The sequence below is a fragment of the Lepisma saccharinum genome, chromosome 15, assembly GCF_977018435.1.
Source record: "Lepisma saccharinum chromosome 15, izLepSacc3.1, whole genome shotgun sequence".
NCBI classification, from domain to species: domain Eukaryota; kingdom Metazoa; phylum Arthropoda; class Insecta; order Zygentoma; family Lepismatidae; genus Lepisma; species Lepisma saccharinum.
Genome location: NC_139243.1, coordinates 6743690 through 6765942, shown reverse-complemented (window position 1 = coordinate 6765942; position 22253 = coordinate 6743690). Strand labels below are relative to the sequence as shown.

Here is a 22253-nt window from a genome sequence, read left to right as displayed (position 1 = left end):
GTTCCTTGGTGTATGAGAAGCATCATGATGTCACAGCGAGTGTTGGAAGTGGTCGCCATTAACTTCAATGTATGCCTGCACTCGCCTCTCCATGTTACAGATTGTAGGACACAATTTCTGGCGTTGGGAGTGTAGCAAGTGGCGCCATCCTGCTGAAGATAGCCATTACGGAGTTCAACTGACTAACAAACTCGTGGTAGATTCCCACGTAAACTTCTGTATCCACTGTTGTGTCGAAAAAGATGGTGGCCAATAATGCGCCAGCTCGAACACCCGGGCCAAGAACTCAGACTGAAATCACACGTCCGTACGATTGGCATTTAAAGTCAACCTTGCTCAGACGTACGCCGTGCCCACGCCAAGACTAGACAGACGTCATCATGCTTCTCATACACCAAGATATATCCGTAGCATATTTCATTACATTATGACCAATAGTTTGATTTTTTAAGCGAAAATCAGGGTCCGGGAGCGAGTGAAACACCCTTTATTTTAAACTTAAAAGTCGAACTGCCCATTTAACATCATTGTCTTTCAGGGTTTATGGTTGAACACAAAGTAAAACTCCACATATCACTTGCTTTCCTTTCCTGTATGACTAGAATCACGTAATCAGATGTGATGGATGCAACAACATGTGTTCACATCTCAATATTTGGAATACTCTTGTTAAGGTAATGTGGCCTTCATTAGCATTTTAATGAACTTATTTTATGTATTTGTAAAAGTATTCTTGTTCATAGACAACTCTTACCCTTTAGACAGTAGCAGGAAAAAAATATTGCAATTTCATTCAAGGACGAAAGACAAAACAGAGGTACTAAGAAATAGTGGAGCGTTTCGAGTTCCTAAGCTCTCACCCTCCACGATAACAGTACAGAGGATTTGAAACGGTAGGTAGAATTCCATCTTCCATCATTCCTTGAGTTGCCTGGTCTATACTCCATAAGGCCTTAAAAAGATAGCTTCGCGGGCTTGCAGCAGACGACAATACTGGGGTGTGTCTACGAGAACCAATCAGGTCCGCGAATGAGCGAGCCCGTTTGCTACAGCTAGCTCGCTGCGCCCTTCAGGAAGGGTGAGTGACCTCTGCCTGTTGCTACCTCGGCCTGTTTGTTCAGCTGAGGAGCAGACGACACGAGAGTACCGGCAACAGTGTGTGAGCGACGTCTGCTTTTAGCCCGCGAAGCGCTCTTTCTAAGGCCTCCTGCAGTATAGTATAAACGATTAACAGCACCTTTAAGTTGCAAGTGATGTATTGTGCTAAAGAAAATGACGAACAGTAAATGCATTGATTATGCAGAGGTGTTTACAAGGTATAAGTTGTTAATCAAGAATATACGAGGGGAAGTCAATATATGAGTCGCCAAAATGAAATACCTTCGAATTGCTGCAATGTGAAAATGTTTTATGAATATCAGTCGTTGCACTGGTTCTTTCCGAAGTGTCGGTGTAGGTGGCAGCACCACCGTGTGTCGTGTACGGCGCTAGTGGTCACGTTCTCGTGAGGCGGTGAGTCATTCGAGTGTCAAGTGAGTAAGATGGCAGGTTTGTTAGCCGAGTGTACGCGTGGTGAGCAACGAGCCGATATTCAATTTCTGTGGGCGCAGGGCAAATCTGCTGAGCAAGTGACCAAGGAAATATTACCTGTTTACGGTAACAAATGTTTATCCAGGAAAGCCGTTTACAACTGGGTGGAACATTTCAATCGTGGTCGAACCAGCATCAGTGATACCGTTCGTCCAGGTCGTCCAGAGATGGAGTTCTTCTGTTGGATGACGCTCGTCCACACAGTGCCAACACATCAGTGGCTCACTAGGTTGGGAACGACGAACATCCAGCCTACAGTCCGGATTTGGCAACATCCGACTTTCATCTCTTCGGACCACTGAAGAATCACCTGGGTGGTCACCGGTTCCAGGATATGGAGGAGGTCCATCTAAAGGTTACCAGCTGGCTACAACACCAACCACAAACCTTCTTCGCTGCTGGCTTTGAGGGGCTCGTGAAAAGCTGAGACAAGTGGCTAAATATTCATGGAGATTACGTTGAAAAATAAACCACATTTCATCCGGTAACCATTTCAACTTTTCTATCTATTCCATTGTGCGACTAATATATTGACTTACCCTCGTATTATATTGTGTGATTTATATATCTCGATTACAAGCCACGCCTATTTTTTGTCCAATTGTGGGTAAAGAAAAAGCTGGAGTTTTATAGACCCCTAAATGCGATACTCGTTAGCAGTGGCGGCGATTGGGTTCCAAATTTGGAAGTGCAAGATGCCAAAACCGGGGGACAAGAACACTTTAGCATAGTGCAGGATCAAAAATCGCAAAAAGGGGGGCAACGGCCACCCCTCGCCCTCCCTAATCGCCGCCACTGCCCATAAGAGAAAATCAATTGTTGTATTTTATCAAGAGTATTGGTACAGGTCAGAAAGAATACATAACTACTACAAACCAGGGCCGGATTAAGGCGAAATTGGGCCTGATGCTTGAAATCTTCGGTGAAGAATAAACACAACGACGTTATAGTTACGTCACAGCGCAAAGAATAATAGTAACTGTATAGTAAGTAAAAATGTGTCTAGGCGTCCGAAATTAGGGCTCCAAATTTCATTCTAAGATTTATTTTCATGTTAAAATAGCAAAAGAAAACTGTTCAGCTTTCGGAAAATTCTCGTCTGTTTTCATCTGGGCCTACTTCAGGAATGGGCCTAATGCTGCAGCATCAATAGCACCCACCTTAATCCGGCGCTGCTACAAACAACTCTTCGTTTCAATCTTTGTCTGTATCGATTGTGAGGAGCGTGAAAGCCACCCCTTTTCCATATCAAAGCATGTTTTATCTTACGAAATGAATTCTCCAACTTTGAATTCATTCAGAGAACGCAAGTGAAGTATCAAAGAGCAATCACTGTCATTTGTCAAATAACCACTTACCGTTCCAATTTCCGCTGTAATTTCGGCAAAGCGATATTAACGAAATTAATAAAAGAGTAACGCGTTACTTGTGTTAAATTCAATTTCTTTCAAAATTCAAATTCTTTATTTACGTGGGTGAGGTTCAGCCTGAGGCTGTTCTGCCACCTAACCTGAGTCATGTATTATATTCAAATTCACATTTCTGATATGCGATTACAATATTAATACAGTGTAATATAACATTTACGATTTAACTACAGATTATTATTATTGATCATTAAGGCCCGGGACTTTATGCCCTATAAAACTGTAAAATATGTATGTAAATATGTCATAAAAATCGGAAAATGTGTCATGAAAAATTAAAAATATGTCAGAAAAATGCAGAAATATTCCCAGTAAAGCCAAAAATATTCACAACACTACTTTCAAATGTATCATTATACAGGATGTCAGTATATTCCTGGGAAGATCGAGGGGAGGGGGGTATTAAATGAAGACAGAATTCCTTTAACCTAAGAATGTAGTGGAAAAATACTGAAAATATAGTGAGGTTCACTACAATTATCCTAAGTTCCATTTATTATGTCATTTACTATTACTATTGTGAAAACTAAAGCATAATTAGCAGATTGCTAAATAAAGCGGAAGTATTATTGTTCCGTACAAGTTAGTAAGAAAATACGACATCTGCTTTTAATTTCTTCGTCCATTTCTTTATCCTGCCATCGATAATATAAACTATCCGTTGCTCTAAAAGTACGAAGAATAAATTATAAAATAACCGATTATGTGCAAAACAATTACGAAATTATGCAGGAATATGTCTTATTACGAGAAAATTGAATAAATATGTTGTAAAAACGCAAAATTGGTTAAATAGATCAAAATATGCCTTATCATGTTTGTCTATTTTGGCCGATTTTCATCAGAAATGTAAAGATCTTACCCCAGTATTCGATCCGATGCCAAATAAAAAAATATGTTATAACATGAAGTTATGTAATTGATGTGTAGGCTAAATGAAAGTCAAAAAACAAAAATGTTTGAAAAGTCAAACGAAATCCAAAACATGAGCATACAAGTTACGTCATAGTGTTTGGCTCTGCTGAAACGAATTTCTTTAGTTCAGTTTGAAAGTAATATATTTTAGATATAATTGACATGCTACCTTGAGCGCAATGTTGCACGAATGTTGAAGAATAATTAAACCTCATTTTGTGTTTTATGTAAATTTTATATTTTGTTTAGTCCATCCATGTTTCATTTGTACATCGGCATTCATAACTTACGGGTTTTTCATTGAATGACATTTCATAATCCAAAAGACTGTAGTTGAGATGGTAAGTAGTAAACAATAGTAAAAAGAAGTAAACACGAAAATATTAAAGAAAAGAGGACGTGAACCACATTGACGTAAATTCAAGAAGATTTTATGCTTTCAATTTTCCCAATAGAATCCTGTAATGAATAAAGTATAACAGGTTTTAAGGGTTTTTTGGAATTATGTCAATACCAGTTTCAGAGAATAACTGAATTTAGAAAACCCTTAATATTTTTTTATGTTTGTTATTTGCTTCTTTCTTTTAGTATACGTCTGTGCTCTGCAAATTTTGTTGAAGATTTATTCTCTTTAACTTTTGACAAGGATTATAAGAAGAATCTACCACCTGTTACATTCATGAATGACTCTGGAAGTAAGTATATATACGAGATGTGATTCATAAGTTCTTAGACTGACTTGTAATTTCCAAGTGGCAGCACTTATTGTGATGAATCCCCTTCAAAGTGGTGCCCTCCTGATTGAACACACCAATTCCAATAAATGGTATTTCCACTTTTGGAAGCATTCCTTCTTGAGCATATTAAGACACGTCGTCTGCCGTATTTGCCTGAATGTTTTCAATTGACTCAAACAGCTTCCCTTTGAGCGGAAATTTCCATTTTAGAAATAGGTAGAAGTCTGCTGGAGCTAGATCTGAAGAATAGGGGGGATTGGAAAAGTCCAGAAATTTGGAATTTGGCCAAATATTTAATGATTTGGAATGCGCCATGAGCGGGTGCGTCATCGTGGTGCAGGATCCAGAATCCATTGTCCTGCACACAACACTATCACACGTCCGCACTCAACAGGCTGCAGCTGGCAACTAAACAAAGATAGAGCCGTGACCTTTTCAGGATCCTTCAAGGTCAACACAAGCTTTATTTTCCTCACACACAACCCCAGCAAAACTTAACCGGTTAACAGTAGCGACTACTGTCTAAGAACTTTTCAATCGCACCTCGTATGTGTGTGTGTGTGTTTTGTCAAAATTTGATATTGAGGTCATATATGTCTACTTTAGGCTTCGTTTGGTTTATGAGTTCTATGAAGTTTTGTTTGTGTGCCATGGCCTCGCATATATGTGAATAGGCAGTGCCTTAATATCGGATACGCACGGGTACATATTTAGGATATCCGGTATTTGGCCTTCCTGGTTTTTAGTCTCGATGCCAAGGAAGATACAGGACCCTACATCAGAGTAAGACGTCCTTGCTTCAACTGTTTGATTATTTCCTGAATTCTTAAAAAGTGTCAATTTATGGTGTACCGACTACAATCAAATCAATCACACAGAATAAAACAATATTTTCTGCTATCTTGATGTTCTTTCCTTGATCATTTATAACCTTAGACTAATGATGGCCAGATCCGGATCCGGTTGGTTCCGGATCCTTAGGATCCAGATTCTAAAATTTTTCGGATCCGGATCCGTTTGGACATCCCACATGAGCGCTTCTTTGGAAAGTAAGAATGTGTTTATAACATATTGTTACCTGCTAATATATATATATATATATATATATATATATATATATATACACAAAATACATAAATACACACACACACACACACACACACACACACACACACACAGTTTTATAGCCGAAACAAAAAACACGTATTTCTTCCTTTGGGCCCCTCTATACACCTGCCAAGTTTCATGGAAATCGGAGGGGGACACTTAGATAACCTCCCTTGTTAGTCTTACACTTTGTAATTATATAACACTCCATATATTATAATGTTTCACTTTAATTTCTAAAACTGTAATTGTAGAACAATTGTATAATTTTTGTAACATTTCTATCTTGTTATGTGTGTTAAAGGTTTCATCCTGGAATGGAATGTCTCACATTTATGTGTGTTTCCATTTCCAATACATTCGAATGAATACATATTCGTTTCAATGGCATTTACAAAATCACCTCTGACATTTTATGTTAAACAAGTAAGATTATTTTTGTGCACGAGTGTGTTAGCCGATGCGTAACTAACTAATAAAAAAATTGTTTGAAATCAAAGATCATAATACCTTTTAAGGTGTGGTAATATTATAATGGGATTGAGATACGAAACTTTCGAATCCGGACCCGGATCTGGATTTTCGGATCCGGATCCAGATCCGGAACTTTCGGATCCGGATCCCGAATTTTCGGATCCAGATCCGGATCCACACGGGTCCGGATTCGTTTGGCTATCCCTACCTTAGACTCGACACATTTTATTATACACTAAATATTTATTGATTTCATCAGTAATTTTTTATTTGATTTTCTTTTCACATTGCAATGCTATTTGCCTATGCCATATGAAGTACCCATCCTACCCGACACTTTTTTTGAATGTCAAATTTTTCAGGTTTTTTTTCTTCCATCGAGGTATCTTCGAAAAATAAGAAGCTTTTCAATATAGCAAACTTGGTACCTTGTGGTAATGGAATAAATGTCTCTGCTGCAAAAAAAAAACCATCACATTTAATGGTTATTAAGATATTATAAACTTGCATACAAAAGTATAGAATATTCAAGCTCCTTCCCCAACACTGCTCCATGGTCTCGCTCATGCTTTGTTCTTAACAAAGTGTAAAGTGTAAAGTGCAAGTCTCGGAGCACAATTCATAACTATTTACATATTTGTATGTTAATATTTAACTGTTCATTTAAATTTCTCTTTCAGTATTGATTCCTGTAGATGTGGAAATATCTTTACAAATACTAAGAAATCCAATAGTGAAGGAAGAGGAACAGGTAACACAACTATCCTATTTCCTGTGCTACAATATTTGAATTTTCTCGACGAATAAAGAAGACTGTTGTACCATGGAACACTTTTTACATTTTTTTTAGAATTTTTAGGTATTGACTTTTTTACGTGAAAAAATATTGGCATATCTATTGAAGATTTGTTTGCAACTTGAGGTTTGTATTGTACATGTTTTACAGTCCTATTAATAATAAAATAAATAAAATGTAATGATATGGAATATGGTTGTAAAGAACTTAAATCAAGCTCCAATTTATTTTTCACTATAAACCAGTATTACAAGTACGAGGGTTGTTTGAAAAGTTTTAAGAATGGTCGACAGATGGCTGCAGTGTTGCGTCAGGAGGCAAGAACAGCAGAGCAGGTGTTGTAGGTCTTTCCTACTCTTACGGCGGCCGGTCCTCGTTCAGACCAACCAGACAACAGCGGTGGCGTCGATAGTTACGACGTGACGGTAGGAAGTACTACGTGTACCTCGTTCTACTGGCTGGCGCGTTTGTTGTGCTGGATTGGTCGCTTCTGGATAGTCATAGTCCACATTTATCTCCTTCACTTTGAAACCTCGGCCTAGTTTCAAAAACTATGAAGATGTTCCTGCCACCTTCATGTTGGTTTGTGTATGGACCCTGTACTGGTAGTGTATATATAAATTTATGGTTGTATCTTGCATCAGTTTATTGTGAATCTTCGTCTGAAGAAGACCCAGTTAGAGGGTGGAAACGTTACGTTTTTAGTGTATATTTTTAACAATAAATTTTACCTTGGTCAGCATTCTAATATTTTATTAACATGAAAACAAGGCTTAACAGTGTTACTAATTTCTTGCTATCTTTCAGGAGATATCAATGAATGTGATCATACGATTTTCCTGGTCTGATCATCGCCTGCACAACGAACATTCCCGTCTATCATTTGCTCCTCCAGAGTTTATCGATCAAATGTGGTTGCCTCAGATCACCTTCCGACCGATGAAGGAACTCAAGTACTCCAGCGGAATGAGTGACTCAAGGAGCGTTATGATGTATTATTTTTCTGGTGAGAAGATGAAGGTCTGGTACAGTATGACGTAAGTAAACACTTCATAAGGGCCATTCATAGGCGTAGCTACGGAGTGTGCCGGTTGTGCCTAGGCACACGCTAATGACCTGCTTCATCAAAGAGAATTAAAGACAGATATTTCAATAAGAGAGAAAATAAGCGGCAGTTTGTAAGAAGTTGAAAATGTCATTACTTGGTACAAACGTGTGCATTATCGCTGATGAAATGAGTGTCTGTAGTTTTTCGATTTTGTGATGTCATTGGAGAAGGAAGATATTTTCTGCATTCTACTCTGTACTGCAGCGCCCTTCTTCTATACCTGTCACAAGCTGCACGTGTGAGAGAGCTTTCTCCAAGCTTACCCAAGTTAAAACTAAATTAAGAGCAACTTAGAAGCAGGATAGATTGGAAGCCCTGCTCTTGCTATTTGTGGAACAGGAAAAAGCTTAGTCTATTGATGTAAATGAAGTTATTGATGAGTTTAAGAACATTGTAACTTTTGACAGACGTCTCTTGTTATAGACGACGTGTATTTTGATGTATTTGTTTGTAACATTTATGAACATTTTGTGTGTGTGTAATCTCTATGCAATTTGATTTTTTTCTACTACATATATTCAGAAATTTCCAACACTGTCATTTAGTGAATTTATATTCCTTTACAAACATCAGTGCAGTTAAAGAGCCAAGTGATCGTGTTGCAAAATATGCTATTAAAAAGGTACAAGACCTCATTTTTTTTTCTTTGTGCACACCCAAATATAAAGTGCTAGCTACGCCTATGGGGCCATTGCTTTGCAACACGGCTGCATGTTTTCGTGATTTTTTTAACATTTATCACATACAAACTGTACCAAAAGAGTGTTTACATTCTTTGAACGTTAAGAGACACTAATAACAGCAATAATGATTTTTTCCGTCACCTCGTACCTTAAAGTTATAGATGTTCATTGGCAGCAATACCTTGTCTGCAGTGCTACAGAAGAGATCGACAAATCAACAAACAGCTGATATGGTTTCCACAGGAAGGGAAGCACAGGTAGTGTTAAACGCATGTTTCTTGTCATCCAGTTCTTCAGTTTCCCAGAGGTAGGAATCTAACGGTGTTAAATTGGGAGATCTGGGTGGCCATTTGACACTTCTTACGTTGCTCAAAAGAAAAATTGCTCACCTCTGCCACTTTTAGTACACAAATGCCTACCGCCTGGTGAGCTGTGATGGATCTAAAAAAACAGAATGCCTACACACGGCCACACACGCACTCAATGTAGATATTGCAGCTTCAAATACAAAAGGTCCAGTTAAGTTATTTTTAATAGTTTCTCTGTTGTTAACATTCATAGAGTGTAAACACTATTTTAGGACACTCTGTTTGAATGCTTTCCTCTACCTGACCATCTTTTTATTTGGATGGAGAGACGTTTGTGATTTCTACATGAAAAGTTGCGATCCGTATTTGTCTATTGTACTCTATTTAGACTATGTTGCGTGAAAAAAAGACCACAGTGATTTCTTCCTCTTGTTTCAGTTGTTCTCTCGAACTAATTTGCGAGATGGAATTCGATTTATATCCCCTGGATGTGCAGATGTGTCAGTGGGAAATTGATACACGTAAGTTCAATGCGCATGTTGTTAGAAAGAATTTGGTTGTGGTTTATACACGTTTGTGTGTGTGTGTTATAGCTTTATTGTGTAATTTGTTGGTTCTGAATTAGTTGAGTAATTACAAAACTGAAATGTGAACTTGCTTACTATTAGACTGAGAATTTGTATGTAATAAAATCAAGAAAAATACTCTTGTAAATATGCCATGAAAATCTTTGAAATATATGTACAATATATCCAAAACAATTCCAACATAAATACAGCGTGTCCACAATGAGACTCCAACATTTTGAAAGTCTATAACTTTTTCATTTCAGATTGTACCGCTGTGATTCCGGAAGCAGGAGAAGCAGAAACTCAAAACGTTTATGTGGTAACGTTTTAGTGCTCGGAATAGCCGTAGTGGCGCTGCAACAATCGATTGTTTCAATATGGAGATTCCAAACGAGCGTGCACAGGTTTATTCGAAAGGAGTCCACAGAAGTCACTAAGACAAGCAGTGAAGAACTGTGTGAACTGTCGACCGTTTCATACCAAGTTCTCTCGCTGCTTGTCTTACTGACGTCTGTGGACTCCTTTCGAATGACCTCCGCACATTTTCTACAACCTGTTCCTGGATTCTGGGTTTACCACCAACGTGTCCTTTCAAAACATTGGCGGTCGCCAAAAACTGATCACACCACTTCTTTATAGTCATGAATGTCAGAGGATCATTATTGTACACACGGGGAAAGTATCGTTGCACTTGAATAAGTGATTTCGTTTCTGCATACCACCACACAGCCTGTGCACGCTCGTTTGGAATCTCCATTTTCAAACAATCGATTGTTGCAGCGCCACTACGGCTATTGCGCGCACTAAAATGTTACCACATAAACTTTTTGAGTTTCTGCTTCTGCTGCTTCCGGAATCACAGCTGTACAATCTGAAATGAAAAAGTTATAGACTTTCAAAATGTTGGAGTCTCATTGTGGACCCGCTGTACTCTATTCAAGAATAAAATTCTACTTATGAATATAATTAAGTGTGATACAGCTATTAACTTGGGATCGTTAGAGTCACAAGGGATGTTTGGGATGTAGCTAATTATGCAATGCGGGTGGTTTCCATTTTAAAACTTAATTTGGCCAATTCTGTCAAGAAGAGGAATGCCAGAGCGAAGTTTTCTCCACACTTACCTAGACCCGATCGTGAGGAAGATCCATGCAAAGTCCTCAGTTCGAGGTGCATTAAGTTATACGCCGCCTCCAACTTTCACGCTTCCGTGCTCGCAATACTCGAAGTAATCATACTAACAACTGACCTCGAGTTTTACCTTTCAGGACATTTTTATACTGTTCTCAACATCCTTTGTTTCTGTCCCCTCAACGAGAGGTTAACGCTTCTATGTTCCATGGAATGTCCCCAGACAATGACGTCCGCAGGAATTTTTTACAGGTAGGGGGCAAGGAAGGTATTTTTTCCAGGGGGATAAACAAGCCACATTTTATTAAATAATAATGTTGTTCCCTCAAAAAACATTGCTTAAATTTGAATTTATCATATTCATGCAATAATTAACACACATTATTGTCGCTGGAATGAAATTATATGTGAAAAATATATATATATTTTTGTTGACTTTTATTGTGCAGGGGGGCCACGCCCCCCTACCCCCTCTACCCCCCCCCCACTCCGGACGCCCATGGCCCCAGAGGAAGTGAGGCTGGGATTATATACTCAGTGGTATGTGGTTAAAAGATAATCCTATACTCTTTGGTACACAGCATTGCCGTTGAATGGTTCGGTCATTGGTCAGCGAGAAGACGTGGAAAAGTAGTGCTTTTCCAGATTTCGCTCGGCATCACTCTTCAAAATAAATATATATATATATATATATATATATATATATATATATATATGATGTATGTATGTATAATGTATGTATGTATACACACACACACATACACCAAAGAGGCATAAATGACAAAATTTAGGCACAATACATAAAGCAATCATACAGATACACTGGGCTTATAACAAAAATAAAAAAATCAGAGGGATGAAAGAAATCAGAGATTTTTGTTCCTTGATCAGAGATACAGGTATTCTGTAAAATTACAATATAAATAATATTATTATAATTAATAAACTATTAATTTATATATTCCGCATTTATTACCTAAGAGCAATAAGCAAAATTTGTCGAAAGTTATAATCAAAATTGTGATGGTCTACTAAAAAAAGTTTCTAAACCATTGTTTCATTTCCAATGCGCCACTGATGCGACGGTCTACACATTAATTACAAAACTATTTATTTTATGTATCAAAGTCACAATTTTCAATAACATCCCGTACCCAGGATTTTTTTGAGGGATGGGCCAGGCCCGAAGATGTGTTTATATATATATTTATATTTATATATATACATATATATATATATATATATATATATATATAATATGAGAGAGAGTTTACAATATAGTTCAAATAGTTCTGTGTTCCACAAATTAAAATGTTTCCAAATTTCCTCTAATTTTCTTATATCGGGGCAATTGAAAAATCATGATAATTCTATGTTTAGAAAATAATATATTTATAAATTAATTGTTGCGTATTAGCAATTATTACTTCAATAAAGAACATGTAGAAATGTGAGTTAACAAAAAAATAATAAAGAGACATTTTCGCATCACGTTAAAAGTAACGCACTGTCCTGACTAAATCGGTGAATCGGACGTCCGGTTGCCTTGCATTAATGATCATAAAAATAAAAGTACCCAATAGTGCAGACTGCAGACTTCTACAAAAGGAAAACATTCATTTATGCAAGAACAAAATTGACATTTTTACAAATTTGAAAAATCGTCGATGTTATTTTCGTAGCTTTTGATAGGTTCACATTTAAATATTTCATAGTTCGAGGGGGGATGGCCCCCTTGGCCCCTCCCCTGGGTACAGGCGTGCATCAAATAACATTGTCTACCATAATTTTCTTCTGTTTCTTTTTCATTGAATGTTCAGGCTAAATATAAAATAATACCGGGTGTCCCAGAAGTCTTTCCCTGATTACCAACTTTATTCATATCCGCTATATGCAAGGTAGAGATGTGAAAGTGGTGCCAAAATGTTGGAAAACTAACCAAGTTTATTTTTTGCAGGTTTCAGTAACGTGGCTGTAGTGTAGCAGTGTCAGTGCCAAGGAATCCGGAATTAATGCTCTTGACATCGGGTGGCATCTTTCCATACAATGTTTCTTGGACTTGACAGGATTTGTGAATGAAGATAAATACCAACTTATTGATGGCAGATATTCTAGACGAAAGAATTATGTACATTTGAAAGTTCTTCTGCGCTGTTATTGGTGACCGGGTCTCGTGATACCAGAGGACGTGCTGAGCTTTTTCCTGATTTGTGAACATTTCCGGTTTTCTGGCCACTGAAACTGCTACACTACAGCCACGTTACTCAAACCTACAACAAATAAAACTTGGTTAGTTTTCCAACATTTTGGCACCACTTTCACATCCCTACCTTGCATATAGGGGATATGAATAAAGTTGGTAATCAGGGAAAGACTTCTGGGACACCCGGTATATTCATTTCATGATTTTATTCTGCCTTCAGAGCAGCTGTTCGTGAACTTGACTTGGTCAACCAGAGCACCTATACAGATAAAACAAAAGGAGGACAACAACGACTTGGAACTTCCAAGCTTCAAATTCAGATTTGAAACGTCTCAGAAGTCTACAGAATACTGTAAGTAGTATGTGAATCCACAAACATACTTAATACTATCAAAATCAAAATCTTCGAAAGTTACGAGTAAAGTTACTTTCTCTACTAAGTAACTAGCTATTTATTGAAATGAGAATTTAACATAGTTTATATTTTGAAGTGGCTAGAAGCAGGGGTGTTAAAGGTTCAGAAACTCATACATTCCAATTGCTTCTATTGCAGGGTTCCTACAGATCTGGAAAAACCTGGAAATCTCGTGGAACTTGAAGAAAGTAAAATTTTCAGGGAAATCTCAGGGAAAATTTACCTATTTTATCAATGAGTCTCATTGAAGTACATCTGAAGGGTTAGAATATGCTCCTGCCTGTTGATTTTCTTCACACAAGCTGCTTTGAAGACATAGGCTTGTAACATAGCTATGTTTATTTTCCATTACAGATTAATTGATATTGTATCCATTTGTAAATTTCTGTTTCTGAAAAGTGTGAAAATATTTGTTCTATATGTGGTGTGTTTGGAATCTTATTTTGTGTACTGCAATACAGTTGGAAAACGTGTTAACTCAGACAAATATCTGTAACCGTAGCCCTTATATGTGCACAGGGATTCCTCATTTAGTTTGATTTCAGAAAGTAAACTGAAATGAAGTATTTCCCAGTACTGATAAATACTGATATAACATTTACTGATTCCGATAACTGAGCCAATCAAAATTGCAAATGATTCTTGCAGAACATTCATTCATCTCCTCAATTAATGTATGTAACCAAGTGATTCAATAAGATTTACTTTAATAATGAACTGCTTATTTAGACATTTACTTCACAAAACCATGACATACAAATTGTATTTTTTATTCATAAAAGTAGTTAAAAATTTGCTAAAATTAGTAGTAATATTATCGATACACAGATATGCCCATACCAATAGAGTAACAATTAGTTTGCTTCTGCTGGGTCCCCAGTCATGTAGGTATCAATGGGAACGGAGGAGCTGATGCTACCGCCAAGTCTGTTGATGCAGATGGCAACCTTGTCGTTCTCTCTCTCGCCTAGAATAAGTCATCTAAACTCTACTTCGAATCTGACACAACCGTCTCACACATTGCTGCAAGGGCTGCCCCCCCTCCCCTCCTGTGCCGTACCTGTAACGTTGTACTATTAAGTGTTCCGCACGTTTTTCTGGCATTTGCTGATTTTAATTTTCTCAGGCGGAGTTTTAACCTTTACAACGACTTATCATCATGTTGATGACAGTGTTTAGGCTTACCATATGTCCGGGATAAGCCCGGACAGTCCTGTTTTTTTAGTGCTGTCCGGGGTGATGTCCGGGATTGCAAAATGTCCGAGGATTTGAGAATCTGAACATGAAAATAGCTACCGGTATTGAATATTCACGACCAGAATTTATGACCGACAAGGATCGATCGATTATAAGTATCGATTATACCTTTTCTCTCTTCGAGATATCGACTTCCGAGCGTTTCCGTTTCCGTACTTCCGTGAGCGTCTTGGTGGTCTTGGAAGCGTGTGAAGTAACTCGTCTACACGTTTTTGATAATTATAAGTATTTACAAGGTCTTTGCATTTGGCAATGGGCAAATGAAAGTGTGTATTTAAGGTTAACCTGCAGCAGGAATACAAATTCTTGAAACTGTGTAACGACAGTGACAGTGAACGTGTGCAATGTACACTCTGTAATGGAATATTTTCTCTTGGACATAAAGGAAGAGGTGATATTGAAGACCACGTGAAAACAGTTAAATATAGGATTCCTATTAATGCTACTGCTTCAACAAACATTTTTAGAAAATAATGTTATTTTTTTTTCTTATGCAATGGTAAGGTTTTTAAGTAATTTCAATTTACTTTTGTAAAGAAAAACTAAAATTCAGCAGTAACGAGTTTATCGCGAATATGTCCTGGGTTGGAACCAAAAAATATGATAAGCCAAGTGTTTTACCAAATGCTTTTTATGCTTTTTGAGAAGAGCTGGCATTTTACACTGTTTCGGAGGAAGTTTTCAGACTATGCTTGCCTTTTTCAAATTTCGTGTTTGTCCTGTGGAAGTTCCTTTACAACTTGCATTTTTAACTTTTCTCAAAGGTCTCTTTACACTCCTTTCTTTCTTAACTTTAAGGTTAGGGTTTTTAGATAAGGGGATTTTCCACGTATACTTAGAAAGGTGCAAAATGGTCACAAAGGCCGAAGCACCGAAAATGTTCAAATCAGTCAATCAGCTAGTTCATCTCATGTCTAATAATAATAATAGCAAGGTGGTGATGTTATGGCTATGAGTGGAAATGGAGTCTATTGTAAAATAATAAACAATACTGTTGAAGATTTGGCACACACAGGAGATGTACTACGTAGAAATTTTCAGCGAAAAATGCAGACACAGCCAGGACCCGAACCCGGGTCTCTGTCATACCGTGCCATTTCTCTACCACTGAGCTACCGAGCCGGCCTGGAAGAGACGATTCCACGCAGGTAAAACGCCGATGGCGAGAAATCAGGCGAGGCCAGGCGGGTTCGGTAGCTCAGTGGTAGAGCAATTGCACGGTATGGCAGAGACCCGGGTTCAAGCCTACATTTTTGGCTGAAAATTCTATGCAATACTGTATATTAACTCGTCTTGTAAAAAAATAAAGATTCAGGGAAAATACATACGTGGGAACCCTGTACAATTGCACAATTTAAATTCGATCCAAGTTGCGAACTGTTTCATTTCAACAGGGAACTTGGACCCTATTCAAAATGAACCGGAAAAAAAGGTTCCTGTACCGTATTTAAATTTATGCGGAAAAACACACGTGTTCTTCTGAAGGATGAAATTTAGTTCTTAATGATTAATGAACACAGATACTGCGAGGACAATCTACAAAGGGGCCTCCCCCATGGCGCAGTGGTAGCGTCATTGCCTTGTAATCGAGGGGTCCCGGGTTCGATACCCGGTGGAGGCACAAGTGGTTCGGATCCCACTTTAAACTGTAGGTCTAGTCCCGATTAGCCTTACTGTGCATAAAGTGGACTTAAAACAGCAACTCAAACCAAACCAAACAATCTACAAAGCTTAACTTCATACAATTCGTTCTCTGTGCATTGCACCTGGCCATGAAGGCATCCAGGAAGTGGAAAGGTATAGCTTTATATGAAAGAAGAGCTTAACGGGGTTTAACTCCAAATCATTTGCATTCGCAGATTTGGACTAGTTAGTCAAAATAGTAACTAATTGCATGTTTTCCCACCGTAACTTTAATTGCACATACAAACAACACAGCGCAGCATTTGTCATTCTGACAGATGAATTCTCAAGTGCTGAATATATCAAAGTAACCAATTACCGTTACCATAACCCTTGCAATTTTGGTAACGCGTTAAGTTACTCCCCAACTCTGCTCGTTGATTTAGCAGACATTTTGCATTAATTTAGTAATAGAATATTGAAGAACACAAAAACTGTTCAAAGGAGGTATGAAAATATTGATAAGCTGACCAAGGCAGAAATTTATTTTATTATAAAATATAAACTAAACGTAACGTTTCAACCTTCTGGCAAGGTCTTCTTCAGACTCTGTACCAAGTACAAATGTACAGAGTCTGAAGAAGACCTTGCTAGAATGTTGAAACGTTACGTTTCGTTTATGTTTTATAATAAAATAAATTTCTGCCTTGGTCAGCATATTGAGTTTTTCATATCGAGGAAACAAGGCTTAATGGTGTGATAAGCTGTTACCTACATATTTACCCGCTAGACATAATTTCTTCTAATTAGATTTGACATTTAGAAAACTGTCAATGATTAATTTACATTTTCAGCAACGAAAATACAAATCTTAGAAAATTTCAATATGAATGTCAGTACTGTAGTTGTCTTCACAATCTTCCAATGCATCGTCTATATAAAATTCTTATAATTCAAAAATAAAAGTGGAAGGAATAAATATTACGCATAAAGGAATATTGTTATGATTAAATTCACAAATTTCAGATGACAAACTGTTATTCACCATATACCTGCGTCGGGAGCTGTCCACTCACCTCCTGATGACATATTTCCCGAGTGGTTTGCTGGTCATCATCTCCTGGTGCAGCTTCATCATCGACCCCAACATGGTTCCCGGAAGGGTGGCACTTATGGTTACGTCCCTGCTGACGCTCGTCACCATGTTCAACTCGCTCAGGTAGGACACGTTAAGATTATTTATGTCTATACGCTTTCAACCATGTGTTTCATCGCTTCTTGAAGCTTAGATGCCTCAATTTGGAATTTAATTTCAACTAAGTGGGAAAATTTGAGTTTCTTATTTTATTTTCAAGTTTAAAGTCCACGTTGTGCTCAGATACAAATGGACTTACAGTTTAAAGTGGAATCCGAACCTCAACAATATGCATCCAATAGGGGTCGATCCTGGGACCTTGTACAGACTATATTATGTGATATGCTCAAAGATCAAACTACTAAACGAGCGAAAAGGACGACCAGAAGGCGTCGTGGATTATAGTAGGGATAAGCAGAACGTCGACCACGAACTACCAGTAGCTCGTGGAGATATTGAGATATTTTGAATTGCTCGTGAAAGGTTGACTATACACTGTAAGTCTCCCGCAGCGATATTTCGCACCCTCGTGCTGTTACACACCCCTATCATATTTCTAGAAGGAAACTAATTGAACTTTCAAATTGAAGATCACTAGCGTACCAATTCAACGTTCACATTGAAGATCACTAGCGTACCAATTGAACCTTCACATTGAAGATCACTCGTGTACCAATTGAACCTTCACATTGAAGATCACTAGCGTACCAATTGAACCTTCACATTGAAGATTACTCGCGCAACAATTGAACCTTCACATTGAAGATCATTCGCGTACCAATTGAACCTTCACATTGAAGATCACTCGCGCAACAATTGAACCTTCACATTGAAGATCACTCGCGTACCAATTGAACCTTCACATTGAAGATCACTAGCGTACCAATTGAACCTTCACACTGAAGATCACTAGCGTACCAATTTAACCTTCACATTGAAGATCATTCGCGTACCAATTTAACCTTCACATTGAAGATCACTCGCGCAACAATTGAACCTTCACATTGAAGATCGTTCGTGTACCAATTGAACCTTCACATTGAAGATCACTCGGGTACAAATTGAACGTTTACATTGAAGATCACTAGCGTACCAATTGAACCTTTACATTGAAGATCACTAGTGTACCAATTGAACCTTCACATTGAAGATTACTCGCGCAACAATTGAACCTTCACATTGAAGATCACAGGCGCAACAATTGAACCTTCACATTGAAGATCACTCGCGTACCAATTGAACCTTCACATTGAAGATCACTCGTGTACCAATTGAACCTTCACACTGAAGATCCCTCGCGTACCAATTGAACCTTTACATTGAAGATCACTAGCGTACCAATTGAACATTCACATTGAAGATCACTCGCGCAACAATTGAACCTTCACATTGAAGATCACTCGCGTACCAATTGAACCTTCAAACTGAAGATCCCTCGCGTACCAATTGAACCTTCAAACTGAAGATCCCTCGCGTACCAATTGAACCTTCACATTGAAGATCACTAGAGTACCAATTGAACCTTCACATTCAAGATCACTCGCGTACCAATAACCTTGACATTGAAGATCCCTCGCGTACCAATTGAACCTTCACATTGAAAATCATTCGCGTACCAATTGAACCTTCACATTGAAGATCACTCGCGCAACAATTGAACCTTCACATTGAAAATCATTCGCGTACCAATTGAACCTTCACATTGAAGATCACTCGCGCAACAATTGAACCTTCACATTGAGGATTACTCGCGCAATAATTGAACCTTCACATTGAAAATCACTAGCATCCCAATTGAACCTTCACATTGAAGATCATTCGCGTACCAATTGAACCTTCACATTGAAAATCATTCGGGTACCAATTGAACCTTCACATTGAAGATCACTCGCGTACCAATTGAACCTTCACATTGAAGATCACTAGCGTACCAATTGAACCTTCACATTGAAGATCACTCGCGCAACAATTGAACCTTCACATTGAAGATCACTCGCGCAACAATTGAACCTTCACATTGAAAATCATTCGCGTACCAATTGAACCTTCACATTGAAGATCACTCGCGTAACAATTGAACCTTCACATTGAAGATCACTCGCGTACCAATTGAACCTTCACATTGAAGATCACTCGCGTACCAATTGAACCTTCACATTGAAGATCACTCGCGTACCAATTGAACCTTCACATTGAAGATCCCTCGCGTACCAATTGAACCTTCACATTGAAGATCACTCGCGTACCAATTGAACCTTCACATTGAAGATCACTCGCGTACCAATTGAACCTTCACATTGAAGATCACTCTCGTACCAATTGAACCTTCACACTGAAGATCCCTCGCGTACCAATTGAGCCTTCACATTGAAGATCATTCGCGTACCAATTGAACCTTCACATTGAAGATCATTCGCGTACCAATTGAACCTTCACATTGAAGATCACTCGCGTACCAATTGAACCTTCACACTGAAGATCACTCGCGTACCAATTGAAATGCATATGGACGAACGAACACTTGCGTACGAACTAAACCTCACTCAGGTACTAATTGAATATTGACATTGCCTATTGCTCGCGTACCAATAAAACAAACGAATAGTATACTAAACTGCGAAATTGAAAAAAGAAGATCGGACTGTAGTGCTATGTCCGCCCCTGTGTATCAACTATCGGTATCTACCATAACTATAAAGACACATTTTGGTGGACTGATAGACCTATCAAATAGCAGCTCAAGGCTACATAATTTAATAAACTCAACATGTCTGGCCTCTAGATAAAAAAAAAAACAATGTAAGGTGAAACTATACTCTGTCCAGATAATCTCTGGAGCGAACGAACGAAAACAAGTCACTGCGCAAGTTGGATTCGAAAGTACTCGAACAACGAACACGTGAGAGGGAACGGGATTCCGTGGAGGGCCAAAGCGACTGAAGTTACCAGCTTTTTGCAGCACTGCACCTACTAGCTACTTCCTCTTCTTTATCGTTATGCGATGACTTGCTCCAAGAAATCAAAGATAGGGTATAGTAAATGTGAAGACACAAAAACTGTTTCAACTTAAGGATCTTGCAAATAGAAGTTATCGCGATAATAATTTTTATTGGTTCATGGAGTTTTCCATCTCAGCTTTAAGGCAACAAACACGAAATTTCGAGTTATGGCTGCGTTTAAAGAGGCATATCAAAAACTGTCATGAGGCAAAAATAGTGATGTGGCTGTTGAGGAAAACGCATAAAAGGGAACACCAGAATTAAAATTGTTTCAAGAAATTGGCCACCTCATTGCAAAAATTTTTGAAGTTGCCCATGTCGTGTACAAGAAGAGAAATAAAAGTTTAGAGAACTTTTGAAGTCTGTGGTTCCTACTTCCATTTCCACAAAAATAAAGTATATTTTCACTAGTTACCTAGTTTTGCCAAAATGCGACAGACAATTTGAACTTTGTGTACTTACCCTTTACTCCAATAGGCAGAAGCTGCAGCCGTCCTTCGACGTGAAGCCAGTGGAGGTGTGGATCATGGTGTGCATGACTTTCGTGGTGGCAGCCCTGCTGGAATATGCACTCATTCTCCTGGGAGTACGATGCAAGGCGGTGAGGAAGGACTACAAATCAGAGATGGTTTTCGCAATGCCTCCTAGGTTTAAGCCTATGGTGAGGTCCTCCTTATTTCTTCTATGGTTGTTATGAATGTTAAGCGTTGGTGACCCTAAAGGGTGGCCTCCTTGGCCCCCAAAAAGCGGCTGCTCCTTGCCTTTGAAATAGAAAAGAAAACAATTTGGTGTTAGCATATGATGACATAGTCTGTATTAACATTTGAATTTCAGGAAAATTTGTAAACTGAAATTCGAAAATTCTAAATGAACTGGTGCAAATGAAAACTAAATTCCTTCTTAGGTTTACCTGCTCATATCGTCTTGTGAATGCTGGGAACTAATTACAGAACGTACCAACTATGTAAATTTACACTTTCCCTTAACTCTAATAAAACTGATGCTTGAAACTCTTTGTAAAGTTAAGCTTACAATACTAAAACAACAATTATTATTCTTATACTTTATTGTACGGTTACTTCATGCATTAATTAGAGTTCAAAGTTCTTAAATTTACAGATATATTTACATCTCGCTTTCAGAAAAAATATATAGTTTATTATTTTTAACTCTTATATATTATTAAATGTCGATTTTGAAAGCCTTACACTCAATCTACATTCAGTAATAAAAAAGAATGTTACTGTTTTAATTTTTTCGCAGAGAATATGAAGTTTTTTATTATTGGTTACCAGTACACACAATACAATAATTTGAATGTCATTGGAAGAACCGAAGTATCATCACTGTTTAAAATCAACTAACTCAGACATTTTGTCACAAAAATGTAAGTCTCATCTATCATAGGGTTGGTTAAGAGCTATTGGTTTTAATTATGGTTGAGGGGTTTTAATTGTCTCCTTCTTTGCTTATTTTTTCAGTTGCAGAAGAAAGTGACCAAAAGTAGATGGAAATGTGTCAACGTGTGTGGAAGATGGCGCCGTGCTTTCGGTAGTATCCTACGAAGAGAAGGGTGTATTGATGCCATTTCACTCTTCGTGTTCCCCCTGGCTTTCCTGGCTTTCAACGCATACTACTGGATCCACCACCTGACTAATATGAACAAGAAGTGGGAAGGGTTTATAGCAGGCAAGCAGGAAGAGTGAAAATACATAGATATTTAGGTTAAGCAGACAAATGCACAATAAGCTGTTTAACACAGGAATATTACATAAA

General features: G+C 38.0%; 1 protein-coding gene across 1 annotated transcript; it reads left to right on the top strand.

The window, feature by feature from the left end:
- Positions 1-1541: 1541 nt before the first annotated feature.
- On the top strand, positions 1542-22183 carry LOC145999744 (glutamate-gated chloride channel subunit beta-like). The gene is made up of 9 exons (XM_083137029.1): positions 1542-1819; positions 4521-4627; positions 6931-7001; positions 7854-8083; positions 9584-9666; positions 13269-13400; positions 17370-17562; positions 20955-21138; positions 21959-22183. The coding sequence occupies exons 1-9, from the start codon at positions 1542-1544 to the stop codon at positions 22181-22183; spliced, it is 1503 nt and encodes a 500-aa protein (XP_082993155.1).
- Positions 22184-22253: the final 70 nt, after the last annotated feature.

Bases quoted from the DNA above. Each gene is read 5' to 3' on its own strand.
- LOC145999744 (XM_083137029.1), top strand. From the start codon at position 1,542: ATGGCAGGTTTGTTAGCCGAGTGTACGCGTGGTGAGCAACGAGCCGAT. The intron at 4,628-6,930 runs GTAAGTATATAT...TTTCTCTTTCAG, and splicing joins ATTCATGAATGACTCTGGAA to TATTGATTCCTGTAGATGTG. The intron at 9,667-13,268 runs GTAAGTTCAATG...TTCTGCCTTCAG, and splicing joins TCAGTGGGAAATTGATACAC to AGCAGCTGTTCGTGAACTTG.